The sequence below is a fragment of the Myxocyprinus asiaticus genome, chromosome 41, assembly GCF_019703515.2.
Source record: "Myxocyprinus asiaticus isolate MX2 ecotype Aquarium Trade chromosome 41, UBuf_Myxa_2, whole genome shotgun sequence".
Lineage (NCBI taxonomy): Eukaryota > Metazoa > Chordata > Actinopteri > Cypriniformes > Catostomidae > Myxocyprinus > Myxocyprinus asiaticus.
In genome coordinates, this window is record NC_059384.1 from 19,290,371 (window position 1) to 19,311,927 (window position 21,557).

At 36.3% G+C, this 21,557-nt stretch overlaps 1 protein-coding gene across 1 annotated transcript in view; it reads right to left on the reverse strand.

The window, feature by feature from the left end:
- The window catches only part of LOC127432109 (phosphatidylinositol 5-phosphate 4-kinase type-2 alpha), a 48,558-nt gene that overhangs the window by 18,949 nt on the left and 8,052 nt on the right, over positions 1-21,557 (reverse strand). The window contains exons 2-3 of the mRNA XM_051682923.1: positions 3,735-3,832; positions 3,457-3,553 (exon numbers count right to left, since the gene is read on the reverse strand). Coding sequence (XP_051538883.1) covers positions 3,457-3,553; positions 3,735-3,832 — 195 coding nt within the window. The remainder of the gene's footprint in view (positions 1-3,456; positions 3,554-3,734; positions 3,833-21,557) is intronic.

Genomic DNA, 21,557 nt, shown 5'->3' on the forward strand with positions numbered 1-21,557 from the left:
CACTTTCAGAAAAAAGCTAGCAATGGACACGTAATACACTTGAAAAGACTGGAGGGTTGCTGTCTCTGCTTAGTAAAGGTGATTGACAGTTACAGCTGCATACAGCCAGTAGCTCAGACCACTCTATGTACAGTTGTCCGCAAAAGTTTGCATACCCTTGGAGATTTGGTAATATATGTACCATTTTTAAAGAAAACATGAGTGAGCAGGCAAAACACATTTCTTTTATTTCTTATGGGATTCATACTCAACTGTAGGTTATAACAGAATGGCACAATCATAAAACAAAACATGGCAACAAAGAAAAAATTAGATGATCCCTGTTCAAAAGTCTGCATACCCTTAGTTCTTAATACTGTGTATTGCCCCCTTTAGCATCAATGACAGCATGCAGTCTTTTATAATAGTTGTCTATGAGGCCCCAAATTCTTGCAGGTGGTATAGCTGTCCATTCGTCTTGGAAAATGCCTCCAGGTCATGCAAAGTCTTTGGTCGTCTTGCATGAACCGCACGTTTGAGATCTTTCCAGAGTGGCTCGATGATATTAAGGTCAGGAGACTGTGATGGCCACTCCAGAACCTTCAACTTTTTCTGCTGTAACCACTGGAGGGTCAACTTGGCCTTGTGCTTAGGGTCATTGTCGTGCTGGAAAGTCCAAGAGCATCCCATGCGCTGCTTTCGTGCAGAAGAATGCAAATTGTCTGCCAGTATTTTCTGATAACATGCTGCATTCATCTTGCCATCAATTTTCACAAGATTCCCCATGCCTTTAGGGCTCACACAACATCAGTGAGCCACCACCATGCTTCACAGTGGGGATGGTATTCTTTTCACTATAGGCCATGTTGACCCCTCTCCAAACATAGCGCTTATGGTTGTGACCATAAAGCTCTATTTTGGTCTTGTCACTCCAAATTACAGTGTGCCAGAAGCTGTGAGGCGTGTCAAGGTGTTGTCAGGCATATTGTAACCAGGCTTTTTTGTGGCATTGGCGCAGTAAAGGCTTCTTTCTGGCAACTCGACCACGCAGCTCATTTTTGTTCAAGTATTGTCTTTTGTGCTCCTTGAAACAACCACACCATCTTTTTCCAGAGCAGCCTGTATTTCTCCTGAGGTTACCTGTGGGTTTTTCTTTGTATCCTAAACAATTCTTCTGGCAGTTGTGGCTGAAATCTTTCTAGGTCTACCTGACCTTGGCTTGGTATCAAGAGATCCCCGAATTTTACACTTCTTAATAAGTGACTGAACAGTACTGACTGGGATTTTCAAGGCTTTGGATATCTTTTTATATCCTTTTCCATCTTTATAAAGTTCCATTTCCTTGTTACGCAGGTCTTTTGACAGTTCTTTTCTGCTCCCCATGGCTCAGTATCTAGCCTGCTCAGTGCATCCACGTGAGAGCTAACAAACTCATTGACTATTTATACAGACACTAATTGCAATTAAAAAAGCCACAGGTGTGGGAAATTAACCTTGTGTGTCTGTAACAAGGCCAAACATTCAAGGGCATGTAAACATTTGATCAGGGCCATTTGGGTGATTTCTGTTATCATTATGATTTAAAAAGGAACCAAACAACTATGTGATAATAAATGGCTTCATATGATCACTATCCTTAAATAAAAAAATAAAATCCTTTTTTTTTTTTTTTTTGCATGGTCAGTCATATTTTCAAAATCAATGCCAAAATTTCACAATTTCTGCCAGGGTGTGCAAACTTTTGAGCACAACTGTACATTCCCAAGGTCTGCTTCCTCCAACCACAACTTACACACATTAGGGTTTCCATTAATCAGTAAATACTGTTTTTAGACTGTTAAAACGTCCACATTTCTGACAACTTCAAACAACGTCGGACACAATGTGTGGTAAAAAAAACAAAAAACACACAAAGCCAGTCCCATCCCAGTGATGAAGTGCAAAGTCCTAATCCACGACTACAGTGAGTTATATCCCGAGTGGGCTCCACCTGCAAAAGTAGCTTGCGTCACTCCCATCTCTAGTGTGCCTGCAGAGAGTTGCTTCTGACTTCTGTATAGAATTGTGTTAAAAACAGCCTTGTGTAGCCCCTTCAGGAGGAAAACATCTTTGAGCTTATGCGCTTTTCAAGTTGTTGAGACACTGGACAAATTTGACTTCATATCGGCCATATGCCATGAAAAAATCTATTTTTTAAAAATAATGAATTTAATAATAATATAGGACCTAGCTTAAACTATTAAAATAATTTTAGCTATTGTTATAGTTCTTTAAAAATGAAAAGATACTGTACTTTACTTATCACATGTCATGACTTTTTTTTATGGTGTGGAAAAGCAATTATAATGAATAAACACTTGTCATTTATTTGACAGCGCTTAATAAACTGAATAAAGATGACCAGATTGTTTCCCATTTGTCCGGCAAACTTTATCATTCCCAAACACATTGACTAGCACCAAATGTTCTTAGCGGAAACTCAGACACACACATCCTCAAATCATCACAGTACACTCATCAAACACAAAAAAGCAGGATATGAGATTTTGAAAGCTAAAGGTCTTCCCAGACTATGTCATGCGAGTGAGGGCACGTAGGTGTTCAGCTGACTGGTCATTCCGCAGGGAAGTGTGTACACGGATGGGCTGAAAATAGTGATGATGAGGCAGGCAGCTGTCAGGGAACACAGGGTAGACTGAAAAACCACAATGCTGAACATTAAAACTGAGTCATAGTGAGATTACATTAGATCTGTTTTATAAAACAGCACTGTTATTAGGCAGATATCTCAAAGAGACAGACTTTTGACTTGTGTAAAGTCTGGTCCACATTGCAGCTTATTCTGGAAAAGAACCACCCACTTAGACTGGAAAAGAACATCAGGACTAAAAAGGACTTTAAAATAAGATGTGCATTCTGGGAAACTGCTGTTTTTTGTGTATGTGTCAGGGTTACAGCTATGTTAATATAAGGCCTTTTAAACCCACACAAGCAGGCAGGGAGCTCTAACCAAGACTATGACTGATTACAGAGAACAGTGAAAGCATATCTTCCTCTTTAGCTGAAATGAGAAATGTTGAGAAAAGCCTTTTTGCCTAATGCACATTGATTGCAACTATACTTCCTAAAAAAAGGCATTTTCTTCCATGAAAGGGATATAAGGAAAGCAATATGAGGCCAATTAAGAATGTTTGTACGTGGGAGCCTGAGGAACCAAAGGACAGCTATGACATTACAGTGTTATTAAGGGGAATAATGGTCTTTATTATGACAGCAAATTGAGTGGTTAATGACTAAACTACCTCTTGTTAATCATGGGTTTTCCTCACCCAGACTTGAATCTATTCTGCATTGTTTAGGAGTGAGTATACTGGTGTTTTATGTGGTTTATCTGCAGTATGGTTCTGTGGTTTTCAGAACTTCAGTGATCTGACTGAACATAATAACTCTGATCATTTCTCTCTTCACAGAGCCTACCTGGAAGTCCTGGTCATCAATGCTGAACCTCTCTCTCAAATTACGGAAAACAAGAGGGCAATACTCCTTGAACTTAAAATGGCTTGGCATATTCTCTCTGAAAAGCAAAGCAACCAAGGGATTAAAGTCAGTTCACATAAGCAACATCTGTAGGCTTTTGTAATAACAAGATTAAAAGATTAAAATCTGTTGGATTACAAAGATGATGGTGAAAGACAATAAGGCATTGTCAAAACAGTGAGGCTGAGAAAGAGGCGAGGAGTGTCAGAGGAACTCACTTGTTGAAAAGGTGGTTGTCCACCTTGATCTTAGAGTAGGCCTTGAAGTCATCTGGCATAAGCATGATGGGAATCTGAACATGGCTCAACTCGTTTATCTATAGAGAGAGGGAGAGAGGGAGAGGGAGAGGGAGAGAGAGAGATTTAGCTATAGGCAACTTGTTCAGGGTTTAGGTTTTTGAAAATCAGTCAAATGGGGAGGGTATTATCTAAATAGTAGGGTTTATGATTGCCAATATAATGCAGATTTACAGTGGAGTCCAAAAGTTTGAGGCAAAAGTTTGAAAATTCTTCTATTTTAATGCAAACTTTAAAAACTGACACAAACTCCACAAGTTTGTGCAAAACCTGATGGTCTATGTTATCCCAGCATGATTTGCAAATGTTCCAAAGAGCATCTTCAATGGACAATGGATGCAAGAAAATCTGGGAGCTTTACATGGTCAATGTTTGATTAGTGACCTAGACAGTCTGGTCTCATGAACATTACGTGACCATGGCAACATTTTTGTAAACTAAATTACGTGCTTTATTACATGTTTGGCTGCAGTTTTCCAATGAAATGTCCAGTGGGAGGCGCCAAAGGCAAGTAAAATGGTATCGTAATCAGACAAAATTTTTAAGATGAATATTAGATGGAGGTTTTAATGAGTAAAACTTACCTCCCTAACCTAAAACTTTAACCTAAACCTAACCCATAGTGATCTAAAATTAAATGGGAGGTAGACACAAAACAGACATCCTTACCCAAAACCAATGCCTAAACCTAAAGCACAGTGTACACTACACAACTCAAGCTCGTCTCCTTTGATGTTTTGAGTCGGCGAAGTCTCAGATCTCACGACAAATGATCTTGTAGTGTGCACACTCCTGCGACAAGCCCGAACAGGTCGCAGATGTACGACAGATTTCAAACCACCTTGATATCTAGACGTCTTGTTGTCAGGTGTGTTCATTGTCCCGATGAGTGAGAGACTGACAATAGGCCACAGCCATATAAAGAAATATAAAGAGAGCGCAAGAGGAGAGCAAGGAATTGGGAAGCAGGAGACAAAAAAAGAAAACAAAAAAGAATAAAATAAAATAAAACTTAACTCACATATCCCTACCCACTGTCTTTATTAGCCTATTTTCAGCCGTTTTTCTTATTTTTTTCCTTTGCAAATAAGCGCAAAAATAATCAAAAGCTGTTCTTTCATGTTTGTTGACGTTATCACAAATAAACTGTGTGAATCTGTGAATGAATTTCTTTATTGTTATTTTAAGATGTGTTTTGGGCAATCTGTTTGAAACAGGACGACGCTAAAGACAGTTGTAACGTGGTCCAAAATGTTTTGAGATTCGTTCACTTGAAATCAAAGAATTTCCCCTCAAAATCAGAACACAAGTGGACAAAAGAGATGACCAGGTGTAACAGTGATGTGTCTAGAATATAGAATATCATCAATAGGCTGAAAAATATTGAGATATAATTTAATTAGCCATATCACCCAGCCCTGAACACAAGCATTAAAATGTAGTGTTTTTTCGAATAATGCGTTATAGTAAAAGTGTTTTGATATCATAACATGGCAGTGTGAGTAGTAGTGTGAAAAATAAGTGTTAATAAAGTGATAATCAGCCGGTGCAGTCATGATTTATGTGAACATGAATAAAACGCACAGTTGTAGCACCTCTAGTGTTAATTTCACCAGGAAATTGCGATTAAATGTAGAAAGTCAGTTTGCACAAGTGTAGGCTTTTCATAGTAATGTTCATTCAATAAAACTAGGTTGGACCTGGAATAGAGCAGAATCTTAAACAGCCTATTTCTTTTTGCATCATAACGTTTCTTTGTCTCAAAATTTTAAAAATCCTAAAACCTTATTTATTTCCAGGTTTAAATTAGATTTTGAATCGCAAGTTTTCAGTGTGGCATCAGACATTTGGACCCCACAGTATATTACAAACACACATGCACACACACACACACACACACACACACACACATACATTTTTAAAAACAAATAATGTGCATTATCCATTGACAAGTGGCCATGGTTATCGGCCAATGCCGATAATCTCAAAATGGCCAAATATCAGCCAATTAAATGGCCTGGCTGATTACAATACAACGACCCCAAAGCCCAAAAAACTCCACTTACTACCAGTCAGAAATAAATAGTTCACAGCGTTAGCAATAATCATAATTATGCATGTGACTTAAAACCAACCAATGCACACAAACACACAGGCACTGGGTGCTGAGATGTGCTGGGTACAGAAAAGTCAGTGTGAGTGATGTGTTCATCAGTGGCCGATATCTCGGAGACACAATGCATTGCTTTGCTCAGCTCAGGAACTGAAACAATGTGCTACATTGAACAGACATCAATTCCTGCTTTGCACAATTTTCTCCTGTGAAAACAACACTAAAGCATTCTGTAATAAAACCGAAATAACGGAAATTACTGCTGCACTGCGAGAAGTGGGAAATTAAAATGGCTGTGGACACCAATGTTAGTTTTCATTCCAACAAAGAGATCTGGTGACTCATACGTTCTTTCCATCAATTAAAAAATAAATAAACAATACTGCTAACTAAACTCAAGAGGGCTGCAGAAGGCTTTAATTACTGTGATATATTTGTTTGTTTGAGGAAGATGAGGGGCGCATGGACCAGGCTAATTATAATCAAATAGGCATGAAGCACAATGGGAGATCAGAGATAACATTCTCAACAGTAACAGATAAAAAGCAAAACATTTACCAGCAATAATAAAAAGTTGTACAATTATTTATAAAAAATATAAAATATATCAATGTTTATATATTCAAATTATATATTAAATTTAGGCTTTACATTTTTTTTTTTATCTCTGATTGGCTAAGTTTTAGAATTAACTAAAAAGGCAGGCTGTTTCCTCTACTCTTTTTTTTAAGTTTACGAAGCCTAGGGCTGTCACAGGGACAGGTGTGATTTTCTAAAGACACCGATTTCAGTGATGTAGTCACGTAGTATTGCTTACAGCACATTAAAGTTAAAGTATGTAACTTTTTCAGTCTTAAAATTATTTCTTCTATCCCAGCTTAATATGCAGAGACAACTATACGTAAACCATTCACAGGTTCATTTTCTCGAAACTGTAAACACTGTGGCGCATTAAAAATGTGTGTGTTTGTTTTGAGAAACCCATTTAGACTTTGGATGATCTGACTGTTTGAACAATGGCAGACGATGGGCGTATTTAGAAAGCTGTTTGGAGAACATTGTGTAATTTTTGCAATTCCATTCTGTGGCGATAGTGTCGCAGAAATTACATACTTCAGCTTTAAAACAGTATAAACAAATCTAAACACAAAATTGAACTGCACGGAAATTGTCGTATCTTCTAAAATGCCACAATGATCTCACAGGAAATTTGGCACCAGTAGGTCAAAGGTTCTTTAGCTGAAATAGGTCAGTGCTTATAGAAATTCAAACCATTGCCCATAGTGGCTGAAGTTGGAAGTGTTGTTAAACATATTGGCAAATGTGAGCTCCAGTTTCCAGGTGAAATGTCCACAGAGTGGTGCCAAAACTGAGATGTATATCAAGTTGTTTTTAGTTGTAAATAGGTCATTAAGGTTTTCTGAGATGGTAAAAATTAGAAATAATATCTTTTAAAAATCTAGTTTAAAAAACATATGTCAAGTTCACAGAAAAGTAGACTAATCCTTGAGATGTTGGTTTCACAAATGTTTGAAAAACATTTATCGAACTTTTCTACATTTCTTCAAAAAACAATTTTTTTTAATGACATTAAAACTTTAATGTGGTGTAACCAAGAAGTAAAAGGTAATAAAATATTTTCTTGTACCTTGAATACTTAATCATTAATTTCAAAAAAGTTTTCAAACCTTTTTTTCCCCCCAAGTTGAAAAAAATATATTTTTTATAAATATCATGAATTTTTGAGTCAAGAATATCAAGAAGCTTTCTCAAGGTTTACTAAATGACCTTAACAAAATGTCCCTTTTCATAAAAATGTCTAAAAATTCATATTTCATTATACAACAACTTCACAAACAGTCTTGAGGGTCTAAAGGGTCCTCTCTATTTTACTTTTTTTTTTTTTTTTTTTACGACAAAAAAAAATTACTTTCATTTGGTAGACAAAAGTTTTTCAAATATTAATCATATTTTAAAATATATATTTTAAGAAATAAAAATATAATATTATTCAGCGCTACTCATGCCAACATTTCTTATTCCAGGAATTTCAACTTTTTATGAGACTCTCCGGCAGTTACACCACATGACATGTTTTACTTTAAGCCCCCCAAAAAATATCAAAATGACTTTGAACACAGTAATTGAAAACATGTATATCATAGCAGAGGTGTATTCAAGTAATTGTTTTGTGTAAATTGCATTGGTAATGTATTTTTAAAAATGTAATAAATGTGGACAAATAATTTTCACCACGTCATTGACCCAAATGATGTAATGAATATAACTGAATATAGATAAGACTAAAGAAATGATATGGGACCCAAAATCTATTGGTGATCATAAACCAGTTGTAATTGATGGAAGAGACATAGAACAGGTAACACTGTATAAATATTTAGGACTAGCATGAAATGGACCAGTCAGGTTGAACATATATGTTCACTGTACTAGTATCTAGGGCTGCAACGGTACAAGATTTTCATGGTACGATAACCGTCTCAGAAAATATCACAGTTTCATGGTATCATGGTATACGGTATTACACAATTATTATTATCAGTTACAATGACCCTTAAAGGAGTGAAACGATTTTTTTTTTTTTTTTGGGTTGAACAATGCTTTATTATAATTTAAACTTGAAACCATTTTTTTAAATTGAAGTATGTGTAAAAAAAGTCTCCCTTTTGAAAATAAGAAAGCTAACAGAATTATAATAAACCAAATTATAAACATGATAAAAAAATAGCATGTAACTATAACATGTTATATAACTAAAGCATGTTAGTTTACATTTTAGCATAGCATGTTAAATGAACAACTAAATAAAAAAATAACATCAGCTGTGAGCTTTTAAAGTAATGTCCTATGATTATGAACATTGAAATTAACATATACTGTAGGTGGACGACAGTGCAGCCAGACTGCACCTGTCTATACCTTTAACTCAGTGGAAATCAAGTGGCGACCCACCATAGTAACAACGTAACCTGTATTTAATGTATCCTGGGTCGCATTTCCTTTTATGTTGCATAGTTTTGTTCATGGTTTTCAGTACAAAGACATGCATCAAGTGACATTATTTTTGTTGTTGACGTCGTCAACAAAAGTGACAGGAAGTTTTCTCTCCCCCTTTTAAAAACTGAAGAGCATATTTACTTATGTGAGCCCATTATTATCCCGTTTGTTTCCTAATTTCAAATATCATTCAAACAGAACATACATATTACACAGGAGGAAAGGCTCCTCATTACCATGGTTAGGTCAGTGTAGCTAGTCTTAATAATAGTAATAATAATAAAAAATGATAGTACTTATGAAAAAAATAAACTAGCTGAAACACATCTTGAAACTTTAACTACAACTGCCACTGTTGATATAAAATGAGGTCTAATAGATTCTACCTTTATATCATTTCATATTAAACTATAACATTTTGTCAAAATATAACAGTTACTTTTACTCATGTAAAATCGTGAAACAATTTTTTAAAGGTGATGATGTATAGCACAGTGTTGCTCTTCTCCTCAGTGCTGTTTGGCATGTCAGGTCTACCTACTGTTTGATGGGTTTGACTTGACTTCCTCCGTAATGCTTTAAACTAGAAAAGTCTCACTAGAATTGAAATTGGTCACATAAGTTTTGAAGTCGGCACTCCACAGAGATAGTGAGATTATCATTAAATCTGCCTCGGTAGTCCTAAATAGACTATCACTTGGGCGGCCGCCGAAATATCTTCAATGGGAGAACCATGGCATTGTTCTTTCCCTGCTGTCCACGAACAAGTCCGAATAGACCTGCGACCCACCAGTTGAGAAACACTGCTTTAACTTACACACACACTAACTTATGTCAGACTCGCTTCTCTCTGACATTTTCTCCACTGCATGTGTGTGTGTGTGTGTGTGTGTGTGTGAAAGGAGATGAGCACGCACAGGTGAGATTCTCCGTCCGGTTGCATTTTTTTTCTCAATACCGTAGATAAGCAAATGTACATAGTATGATAACCATCTATTTTCATACCGTGGTATACTGTGAAACCGGTATACCGCTGCAACCCTACTAGTATCATGTTGATATTCTATTGAGCAAATGTTGGGATGTCGATGTGGTATGGAAATTTATCAGTAAAATTAAAGTCCCACATTCTATGATTAATTAAAAGAGTAGGGAAGGTTATAGGCACCTCACTCCCTACTTCTTTGTAGGAAATGTTTGAGGAAGAGGTTATTCGACAGGGTAAGAAAATTGTCTGATTTAGATCATGTCTTGCATAAAGAGTATGACCTAATGCTTCTAGGTAGAAGGTATTGTCTACCACATTATAAGAAAAACAGGTACAAGTTCTCTATGGTGCCATTATCGACAAAGCTGATGAATAAAGAAAGGTAGAAGTAGATACTGAAGGGATAAGGCACTGAATGTATATGTTGATTAATGTTTAGTACACTGTGTTGTGATGTAAAGGTACTGGAGGTATATGTGTTTTGTGTGTGTGTGTGTGTGTGTGTGTGTGCGTGTACATATGTAACAGGAAGACGTGAATATGTTTTGAGTATTTTTACTGTGTTTATATATAATAGCAACCTTGATGCCCATGGCAAATTTCTCTATGGAGACCAATAAAGAATAATAATAATAATAATAATAGTCAACAGGAATGCATATATTATTAACTATACACCCTAACCCAAACTTCAATGCTAAACCTAACCGTCAGTGGAGTAAAATATTATCTAAGAGGGAAAATGCAACTTCAGAATCACATTCATCATTGATTATGTGAACACAATTACTTCCTGGTTTCCATGGGCCCAGAACCTGAGTCTCTGAGGCTGCTGTAGTAGTGTAGTGGCACAGGAAATAGTAAGCACATATGAATGGATACAAAGATGTCTGATGGGAGATGACATTTGTCAGTAATTCGGCAGAATGGGGTCATGTCAGGCTGCCGGAACATCGGTAGCAACATGTCGAGTGCACAGAAGATCTCCTTGGTTTGCTCAGTAATTTAGGATCTTATCTTGCCAACTTGTTTACATCTACCCTAATCATTAAGTAATATGGCTAATGTTAATCAAGATGCGAGTTATGGCTAATTGCTTCATTTCCTCCCAGAAACGTATACCAACAGTGTAAGCAAACAAAGGTCAAACAAGTTGTATTATCTGCCTCAATTTAGGGGCTCCCTGCTTGTCAGTCAAATCATTTAACTGAGTTTCCTCACAGGCAGCTGGAGACAGGTTGTCTTTTAAGACTTGGAGGATATTGCATCGACCCACTGTGATGCAACTTCTCAGAGAATGGAGAGCAGTGAGGTCTCTAGAGACTTTCCTATTGGCCGGTCAAATGCCAAGCTTCTGGATTTGAGGGGTGTCTCAGAGCCGAAGCACTGTGGGTAAGCAGTTCTACCTATTGGATACAGAATTTAGTTCTTTTTTCTAATCTAAAGAAATGTGATTACAATTAATGTTCTGCATTTCAATGTAAATTTTGAGAAATCTTTATGGCACAACACACATTCAAGTGTCATGCCAGTTATTTAGAAATAAGGGCTTTCCGTGTGTATATTCAGCCTGTCATAACATAGGCTAATCAAACTGAAGAATAAATTCAGACCAATGGAATATCCATCAGTAATTTATAGAAAACAAAGGCTCATTGCACAAGAATGATTATTAAACTGTATTATTGACCTGCATGTATGCATAGCCACCTTATTTCCTTGAACTTATATAAGACCATACAAACAGCACATGCAGTGTTATCAGTGATAGACTTGACCTATTCCAATTAAATGTTTTTCCTCAATTTCTGTCAAAAAAGGTCGTGGGTGGGGATCTAACCCATCCAGAGGCATAGCTTACGGGGTGATCTGAGCAAGCTTTAGGTTACTAAAGCTCTTTACGAGAATGCAGATTGTGAAAGGAAGTCAGGCATTTTAAACAGGGTCACTTGAAACCCTTTAAAACCTTGGGCCTGACACAAGCAAGTGTAAAGAGGCTGTAATGCATGCTGTGGTTACTGCTTAGTGAGTTAGGCTCATCTTTCACACTGTGGTCAGAAATTAGGCAACGCTGAGCACTAGTTATGATGAGTGAATTTATATTTGTAGGACTTCAAACGGCAAAGCGAGTGTGAGCACTCCAAGTTATACATGCTTTACAAATAAAATAAAAAAGTTTAATTTGTAAAATAAATATGACACATAATGTATCTTTTTAACATTTCAAGTAATTGAAATGTGCCTATGAAGAAAACCAAAACTAAGTATGAATAAAAGAAGCAAATTCATGAAAGTTTGTGTCTACTCATCACTAAAATTGAAACCTGCTTTTCTTTTTTGGGATTGTGCTGACAAAATGTACATAGTTTCTATAGAATAAATGGGCCATCTGACCAATAGTAACTGCTCTGCTGCTATGAGGTTGTTAGACAGACACTATTTATCAATGATAAAAAAACGCTACATAAAAGCTGCTGCAGACGACATGCACACAAGCATTCAGAGAACTGGCCATGAGAACATGACACTAATGACCCACAAACCCAAAAAAGTGCTAACCAAACGCAGAGACCAAAATCTCTACCATCTCAACACCTTCTTCTGCCGTGTGCTTTTCTGCTCTAAATAGCATTTGTAAATGTAACAGCATAGTGACGGAAAAACCAACATGTTTTTTTTTTTTCAATGTGGTATTAATATCGTGTTAAGTTGAAATGCAATTGAAGTTAAGTGGTGTTGTGAGGGGTTAAGAGGAAACAGGCTCTTGCAGAAACATGTTCGAGCAGGATGAGGTATGAGCTGTGATTTGTAGAGGACTAAGCCTGTCTGCTGGCAACATTGAAGCAACAGGGAGCACAGAGGGAAACTGCTCCCTGGAGCCTGATGTATGTGACCCCGTGTCATCTACGGCAGGGGGCCTTCTAACTGACTCTCAGTAGCTACAGCCCTATTTGGAGAGCAGACCTATTCCTTTTAAGGGTTCTGTGCACTAGAGCTGGATTATGTCGACAAATAATTGGACTGAGATGTAACTTTTTGTGGATCGTATAGTTTATTTGAAAATTAGCCAGGGCTCTAGGCAACAATGACACTGAATGTGACAAAAATGCCCCAGAGATTTAAAATGACAGGGACAAAAAAATTTCTAACATTTGATATATTTCATCATATCTAGTAATGGGTTTTGGACCATAGAGATCTACTGATTCAATTTAAAGGAATAGTTCACCAAAATATAAAATTTGTCATAATGTATTTACCCTTTTGTCATTCCAAACTATGGATGTGCGCAACAACAAATTTCACTGATGTTTAAGTGGAAATTTTGCAGTCGACTATTCTAAAAGTAGGAAACCTTCAGAAAAACAAAAGTTTGGAATAATGTACAGATTTGCTGTTTCGGAAGGAAATTGGTACTTTAATTCACCAAAGTGGCATTCAACTGATCACAAAGTATAGTCAGGACATTACTGATGTAAAAAACAGCACCATCACTATTTGAAAAAAGTCATTTTTGATCAAATCAAGACAGGCCCCATTTCCAGCAGCCATCACTCCAACACCTTATCCTTGAGTAATCATGCTAAATTGCTAATCTGGTACTAGAAAATCACTTGCCATTATATGAAACACAGCTGAAAGCTATTTGGTTCGTTAAATGAAGCTTAACATTGTCTTTGTGTTTGTTTTTGAGTTGCCACAGTATGCAATAGACTGGCATGTCAATATTAGGCAAAAAATGGCAAAAAAGAAACAGCTTTCTCTAGAAACTCATCAGTCAATTATTGTTTTGAGGAAAGAAGGATATACAATGCTTGAAATTGCCAAAAAACTGAAGATTTCATACAAAGGTGTACACTACAGTCTTTAAAGACAAAGGACAACTGGCTCTAACAAGGACAGAAAGAGATGTGGAAGGCCTGATGTACAACTAAACAAGAGGATAAGCACATCAGAATCTCTAGTTTGAGAAATAGACACCTCACATGTCCTCAGCTGACAGCTTCATTGAATTCTACCCGCTTAACACCAGTTTCATGTACAACAGTAAAGAGAAGACTCAGAGGTGCAGGCCTTATGGGAAGAATTGCAAAGAAAAAGACACTTTTGAAACAGAAAAACAAAAAGAAAAGGTTAGAGTGGGCAAAGAAACACAGACACTGGACAACAGATAATTGGAAAAGTGTTATGGATTTTAACCCCATTGAGCTTTTGTGGGATCAGATAGATTGTAAGGTGAGTGAGAAGTGCCCAAAAAGAGAGCCACATCTATGGCAAGTGCTACAGGCAGTGTGGGGTGAAATGTCACCTGAGTATCTGGACAAACTGATTGCTAGAATGCCAAGGATCTGCAAAGCTGTCATTGCTGCACATGGAGGATTTTTTGATGAGAACTCTTTTTAATAGTTTAATTTTTTTCTAATAGTAATAGTAATTTTTCATGTTATTAATGTCCTGATTATACATTGTGATCAGCTGAATGCCACTTTGGTGAATAAAAGTACCAAATTCTTTCCATAAGAGCAAAATCTGTACATTATTCCAAACTTTTGGCCATCAGTGTATGCAATCCATTTTAAATACTTAATCTATTATTCCAACAGCCAAATCCAATACTAAATGTCACTGAAAAATATGGAATATATCTATGACGTGCTTGCCTTGAATTACCATCACTGTGCATTAGGCTATCCCAGTGCTACTCAACTTCAGAAAGGTCAATTGCCTCAAAGCTGGATCCCTGTACCTTCGAGGGTCACACTCTTAATTTTTATGATTATATATACAGTGCATTCATAAAGTATTCAAACCCCTTTATTTTTTCCACATTTTGTTATGTTGCAGCCTTGTGCTAAAATGCTTTAAACTTACACATCAGTCTACACTCCATACCCCATAATGACAAAGCAAAAACCAGATTTACTTTGCAAATTTATTAAAAAGAATAAAATGAAATATCACATTGACATAAGTATTCAGATCCTTTGCAATGACACTTGAAATTTAGCTCAGGTGCATCCAATTTCTGGATCATCTTTGAGATGTTTTTTACACTTTGACTGGAGTCCACCTGTGGAAAATTTAATTGACTGGACATGATTTGGAAAGGCACACACCTGTTTATATAAGGTCTCACAGCGGAAAATGCATATCAGAGCAAAAACCAAACCATGAGGTCAAAGGAACTGCCTGCAGAGCTCAGAGACAGGATTGTGTCGAGACACAGATCTGGGGAAGGCTACAAAAAAATTTCAGCTGCATTGAAGGTTCCCAAGAGCACAGTGGCCCCCATAATTCTTAAATGGAAGAAGTTTGGAACAACCAGGACTCTTCTTAGAGCTGGCCACCCAGTCAAACTGAGCAATTGGGGGAGAAGGGCCTTTGCAAGAGAGGTTACCAAGAACCTGATGGTCACTCTGGTTGAACTCCAGAGATCATGTGTGGAGATGGGAGAAACTTGCAGGAGGACAACCATCACTGCAACACTCCACCGATCTGGGCTTTATGGCAGAGAGGCCAGAAGGAGGCCTCTCCTTAAAAAAGCACATAAAGGACTCTCAGACTGTGAGAAACAAAATTCTCTTGTCTGATGAAATGAAGATTGAACTGTTTGGCCTCAATTCCAAGCGTCATGTCTGGAGAAAACCAGGCACCGCTCATCACCTGCGCAACACCATCCCAATGACGAATCATGGTGGTGGTAGCATCATGCTATTGGTGTTTTTCAGCGGCAGGGACTGGGGGAATGGTCAGGGTTGAAGGAAAGTTGAACGCAGCAAAATACAGAGATATTCTTAATGAAAACCTGGTCCAGAGTGCTCAGGACCTCAGACTGGGCTGAAGGTTCACCTTCCAACAGGACAATGACCCTAAGCACACAGCCAAGACAATGCAAGTGTGGCTTAGAGACAACTCTGTGAATGTCCTTGAGTGGCCCAGCCAGAGCCCTGACTTGAACCCAATGGAACATCTCTGGAGAGACCTGAAAATGGCTGTCCATCGACGGTCTCCATCCAACCTGAAAGAGCTTGAGAGGATCTGCAGAGAAGAAAGGCAGAAAATCCCCAAATCCAGGTGTGCAAAGCTTGTCGCATCATACCCAAAAAGACTTAAGGCTGTAATCACTGTCAAAGGTGCTTCAACTAAGTACTGAGTTAAGGATCTGAATTCTTATATCAATGTGATATTTCAGTTATTTCTTTTTAATAAATTTGCAAAGTTATCAGAAATCTGGTTTTTGCTTTGTCATTATGGGGTACGGAGTGCAGATTGATGTGAGAAAAAAAATAAAATAATTTAAAGCATTTTAGCATAAGTCAACATATCAAAATGTGAAAAAAATTACGGGGTCTGAATACTTTCTGAATGCACTTATGTATTTATACACACACACACACACACATATATATATATATATATATATATATATATATATATATATGTATGTATGTATGTATATATATATATATATATATATATATATACATATATATATATATACATATACATATATACAAATACACACACACACGTATTAGGGTTACTCCAATACCAAAATGTTGGCTTTGGTACGATACCAGCCTTGGTACCTCGGTATTGATACTAATAACAAATAAAACAACCTCAGATTTTTGATGAAATTATTCAGAAAATTACTTGTCTAAAAGAACTGCATAAAGTCTTATAGATCCAAATTATGCCTTTTCTGTTTTAATTTTTCTGGATTCCATGTTAAATGTTTTAATTAAATGTTATGATCAAATTGTGTTTAATCAAATACTTACTGTACAGCTTTAACCAAATGAAAATATAATACTTTTAAACAATATATATATATATATATATATATATATATATATATAGCGCTGGGCTATCCTATAAAACATGAGGCATTCACTGAATCCACGTTAGCCAATATAGGCATAGGCCTACTTCTTGAAAACAACTGAATGTATGTATGTGTGTGTCTGTACGTATGTGTATAATTGTTTTCTATTTTTTATTTTTTATTATTATCTATGTCTTGCTGCTGTTTTTGTATTGTTGTACACTGGAAGCTCCTGTCACCAAGACAAATTCCTTGTATGTGTAAGCATACTTGGCAATAAAGCTCATTCTCTGAATGACTAGGTAGTGCATGGACCAATAAGAGCAAACCAAACAGTCTGTTCTAAACAACGTTTACCAAGTAAAAGCTATCCATCATATTATAACAGCACATTGTTGAGATTCATTCACAGGTAAGCCAAGTCTACTAAAATAAAATGTGCTGAAATGTTGTGCATATTTTGTGACATGGATTATAATCTACACAATATGACAGCTATTTTATATATGTATATATATATATATATATATATATTTATATACAGCTCTTGACAAAATTATGAGACCACTGCAAAATTATCAGTTTTTCTGGATTTATTATTTATAGGTATGTTAAGTTAAAGCATTAGTATTGTGTTGTTTAAAAATTAATATGAACTTGTTTTCTTTGTATTATTTGAGGTCTGAAAACACTGCATCTTTTTTGGTATTTTGACCAGTTGTCATTTTCTGCAAATAAATGCTCTAAAGGACAATATTTTTATTTGGAATTTGGGAGAAATGTTGTCACTACTTTATAGAATAAAACAAAAATGTTCATTTTAGTCAAACACATACCTATAAATAGTAAATACAGAGAAACTGATCATTTTGCAGTGGTCTCTTAATTTTTTTCAGAGCTGTATGCTGTCATAAAAATGCTAGGGATGTGCGCTACGACTAATTTGACTGTCGTTTAAACGGAAGTTTTGTAACCGACTAGTCGACTAGTCTAAAGAGAAACCAATCTTCAGAAAACAGTAAAAAAAAAGTGTGTTTATGCGACCCATTTAAAATACTTAATCTATTTCAAATCCGATACTAAATTCTACTGAAAAGGGGCATTTATCTGTGACGTCCTCGTCTTGAATTATGATCATTGTACATTAAAAATAGAACATGACACGCATTCACTGAATCAACATTAGCGAATATTTAACAGACATATTTATTGAAAACAATTGAATGAATAGTGCAGGATCAATGGAACAACCATTAAAAGCCTGTTCTAAATGGAAATCACCAAGTAAAAGTTACTTAACATATTAAAACAGTCAGGACATTGTTGAAAATAATTAACAGGTAGACTAAGCCAAATCTATGAGAGAGAAAAAAAATGCGCTGAAAAGTTGCGCGTATTTCACGACGTGCAGTCGTGCATTAACCACTGATCTAATATGACAGCTGTTCGGTAAAGAATGTTAACCAATAACAGTTAAGATGTAAAAAAATAAAATAAAGTAGCTATAGAATAGAAAAAAATAGGCCTGTGATGTAGCCTACAATAAACCTAATGTATTCTAAACATGACATGCACACAGAATAAAAGATAGTTTAACCCATTCAGCAGTCGGCACCTTGTTGAAAATAGCCTTCTTAATCAGTAGATTACAAAAATGGCATACCTAGCCTAAAACAGTTATTTTCTAGGCTACTTAAAAGCATAATTTTTTGGATGAGCAAAATTAACCCGTCGACACGGGACTTGACTCACCTGAGGTGTCTATCCTGCGCTTGAAAAAGCCTGCTCAGTGGAATAACATACAAGCATGCATAGATGTAAAGAAGACTCAAATGTGAAAACATCCTTAGGGACTTTCAAACGTTTGGAAAGCCGATTCCCGCACCACCGAAGTGATTTCATTACTAATTTGCTGAGTTTGCTTGTCTAGCGAGAGGATATTTTCCTGTGCGCGCCGCGAATAAGAGAGGGAAGAAGCACGCGCAGCCTGAGGTGAAATTAAAACTCTGTATCTGCTCCAGAAATCCTCTTTTTTAAATAATATTTGTATTATTAATTCTATTTAAAATATGTAACATTTATATGACAGTAATTTAAGTGCAGCCTCTGTAAAAATATAAAGCCAAACGTAAATTATGATCAGTTAAATGGGGGTAAATATTAACCGACTACTAATTCCAGTGTCGACTAGCAGCATCAGAATCGTTTAGTCAACTGGTCTTGCACATCCCTAAAAAATGCCACTGAAAATCAATTCCAGGAGGCATATATCACCTTGTTAAAACACAGTAATACACATCCTGAAAAACAAACATATCAGAGGTGCTGAAATCCTGCAGCCTTTTATAAATTATGATTTTGCAAAGTCCAACGAAACAAGCTATGATGTTGTTCTTTTGACACTCAATGGTGCATAAGGGTACTTTAAAGAAAAAATTTGTCTTTAGCGGTCTTAAAAGTTAGCTGTTGGAGCTGGTAACCTAGATCCAATAAATGCTACTCATTGCTCAGTGAGCATGTGAGTGACTAAATGTGAGCAGTTGCACAAGATTAGAACTGTGAGAAACTAAAGTAGACAACATACTCCAGTGTCACAGTTTCCACCTACATGCTATATCCTTTGAGGATCCAAGGATCTCTGCCTAACATTTTCAACAACTCCAGGACTAGCTGCACAGGATCTACACGGTCATCACATCTAGTTCTCTAATAGTTTAAACACAAATAACTTCTAAAAGTGAATAAAGCTGTTTTAGACTCGAAATGCCCCATCATGCTGAAGCCACATTATAGGTGTTTCACAAGCCCGCAGCAAAGGTTTCATTAGTTAAACAACTGGCGTAAGCTCAGTACTTATCTCTGTGCACCCATCTCACCGGCCAAGTTTCACACTACCACTTCCTGTTTGTCTCCATGGTAGCAAAGTCAGGTTTTCCGCTACAGAGCCGACGAGCTTGCACTACATCAATGCAGGAAACCTAGTTCAGAGACTGCTCATCCGCCAACCAGTTGTTTATAAAGCTCTTTGTATCTACACTATAAAAAAAAATCCTGTTAAATTTATGGTAAAAAAACTGGCAGCTGTGTTTGCCAGAAATTCACCATAAAAAAATACGGTAACCACGTTTCAGGCTTTACAGGATGTAATTTTGATGCCTGTATATTTTAAGGTGCATTATCGTTGTTTATATTATTAAATAATAAACTTGATATATTAATCTTCTGAAACTGTAAAAATCTGCTTTTCACTTAATAATGTATTGTTAATCACTGTAGTAATTACAGAAGGGCATGATGACATCAACAGAGGCCCTTCCAAGAGCAATGACCAATAAATGTAGAGACAGTGCTCAGTGTCACTCACACAAACACTAAACACCATCAGGGTAACACATGTGAAATTAAAGTTATGCAATAAACATTAACTAAACTACATCATATATAACACAGAACACCCCAAAGTACATAACTGATATTAAAAATAAGAAGAAACATAACTATTCCCATAAAATATAATGAAATGAACTGGGTCACGCAGGGAATTCTGGGAACGCCCGATTCATTTTTACCGTAATTTAAACAATAATTTTCCATAAAAAGTACATGTACTCTCTTGTTAAACATAATATACATTTTTACTGTTAATTATACAGAAAATCATACTTTCTACATTAAAAAAAAATATTTGTACAAAATTTTACCATAAAATTACATGTATTGTATTTTTAAATATATAATCAAAAAAATGACTGTATATTTTAAGGTAACTTCTCATTAACCAATTAATTTTTTTTTACTGTAGCATTTTTTTGTCTTTTACCATTAAAATTATGAAACTTTTTTACAGTGTATGCACAGTACTGTCATTTCTTGCAGTCATTCAAACAGCCCAAGTGGGGTGTTCGGTATTCGGTCTCTGCAATTCTTTATGTGAACAATGCGTTCATTTATGGCATATGAGCCAATGAGTCTAAAAACAAAAGCAACAATAAGCTCTAAAACACATGTTAAGTAAATAACATGACAAATCAGATTAAAAAAAAACAAAATGTGGAAAAACAGATTTGTTAATTTAACAGAACACATTCTCAATGCCGGTACACTTCATTTAGAAAACCTACTTAGCCTTTATTACCAAGAAAAAGTGTTGTGGTAACCAGAAAATAGAGTATTTATCAAACCTAATGGTTTATTCAAATTCTGAGGGAAGGCCAAAGAAAAAACCTAGAGGTCACATATAAGACTATTCATAGTTTGTAGACAACATGCAATAAAACCCCATATGTAAGCCACCTAAAATAAGAGTTCATCAGTACTGAATGCTGACAGAGATATTGCCATATTAATAACAGTGTTTAAAACCATCTTGCTATTTGCTCACACACATTCTGTTAGTCAGCAAATGCATAGGAACAGCAACACAAATAATTGTGTTAAAAATGCATGGTTGACAGTCTGTGCTAATCATAAGACCAGAGATGCCCAAACTAGGGCCCATGGGCCAAAGTTGGCCTGCGAGGACCTTTGATCTGGCCCCCTTTGACGTATATGACAAGAGTGGAAAAAACAAACAAAAAACAAATGATATTGAGGCAAAAATCCCCTGCAATCTGATATAGTTCCAAATTAACATATCCATCGCATCCTTCATTTGAATTTTCACTGTGTACGGATGCTCACGCCATAAAAGCACACAGACGGGCACTCCGCTTCTCATGCTGCGCATCAGTCGGGGTCGTGCTCACGTGCTAAAATTATTAAATGCTACAATGTAGTTAATAATAATATTAACAAAAG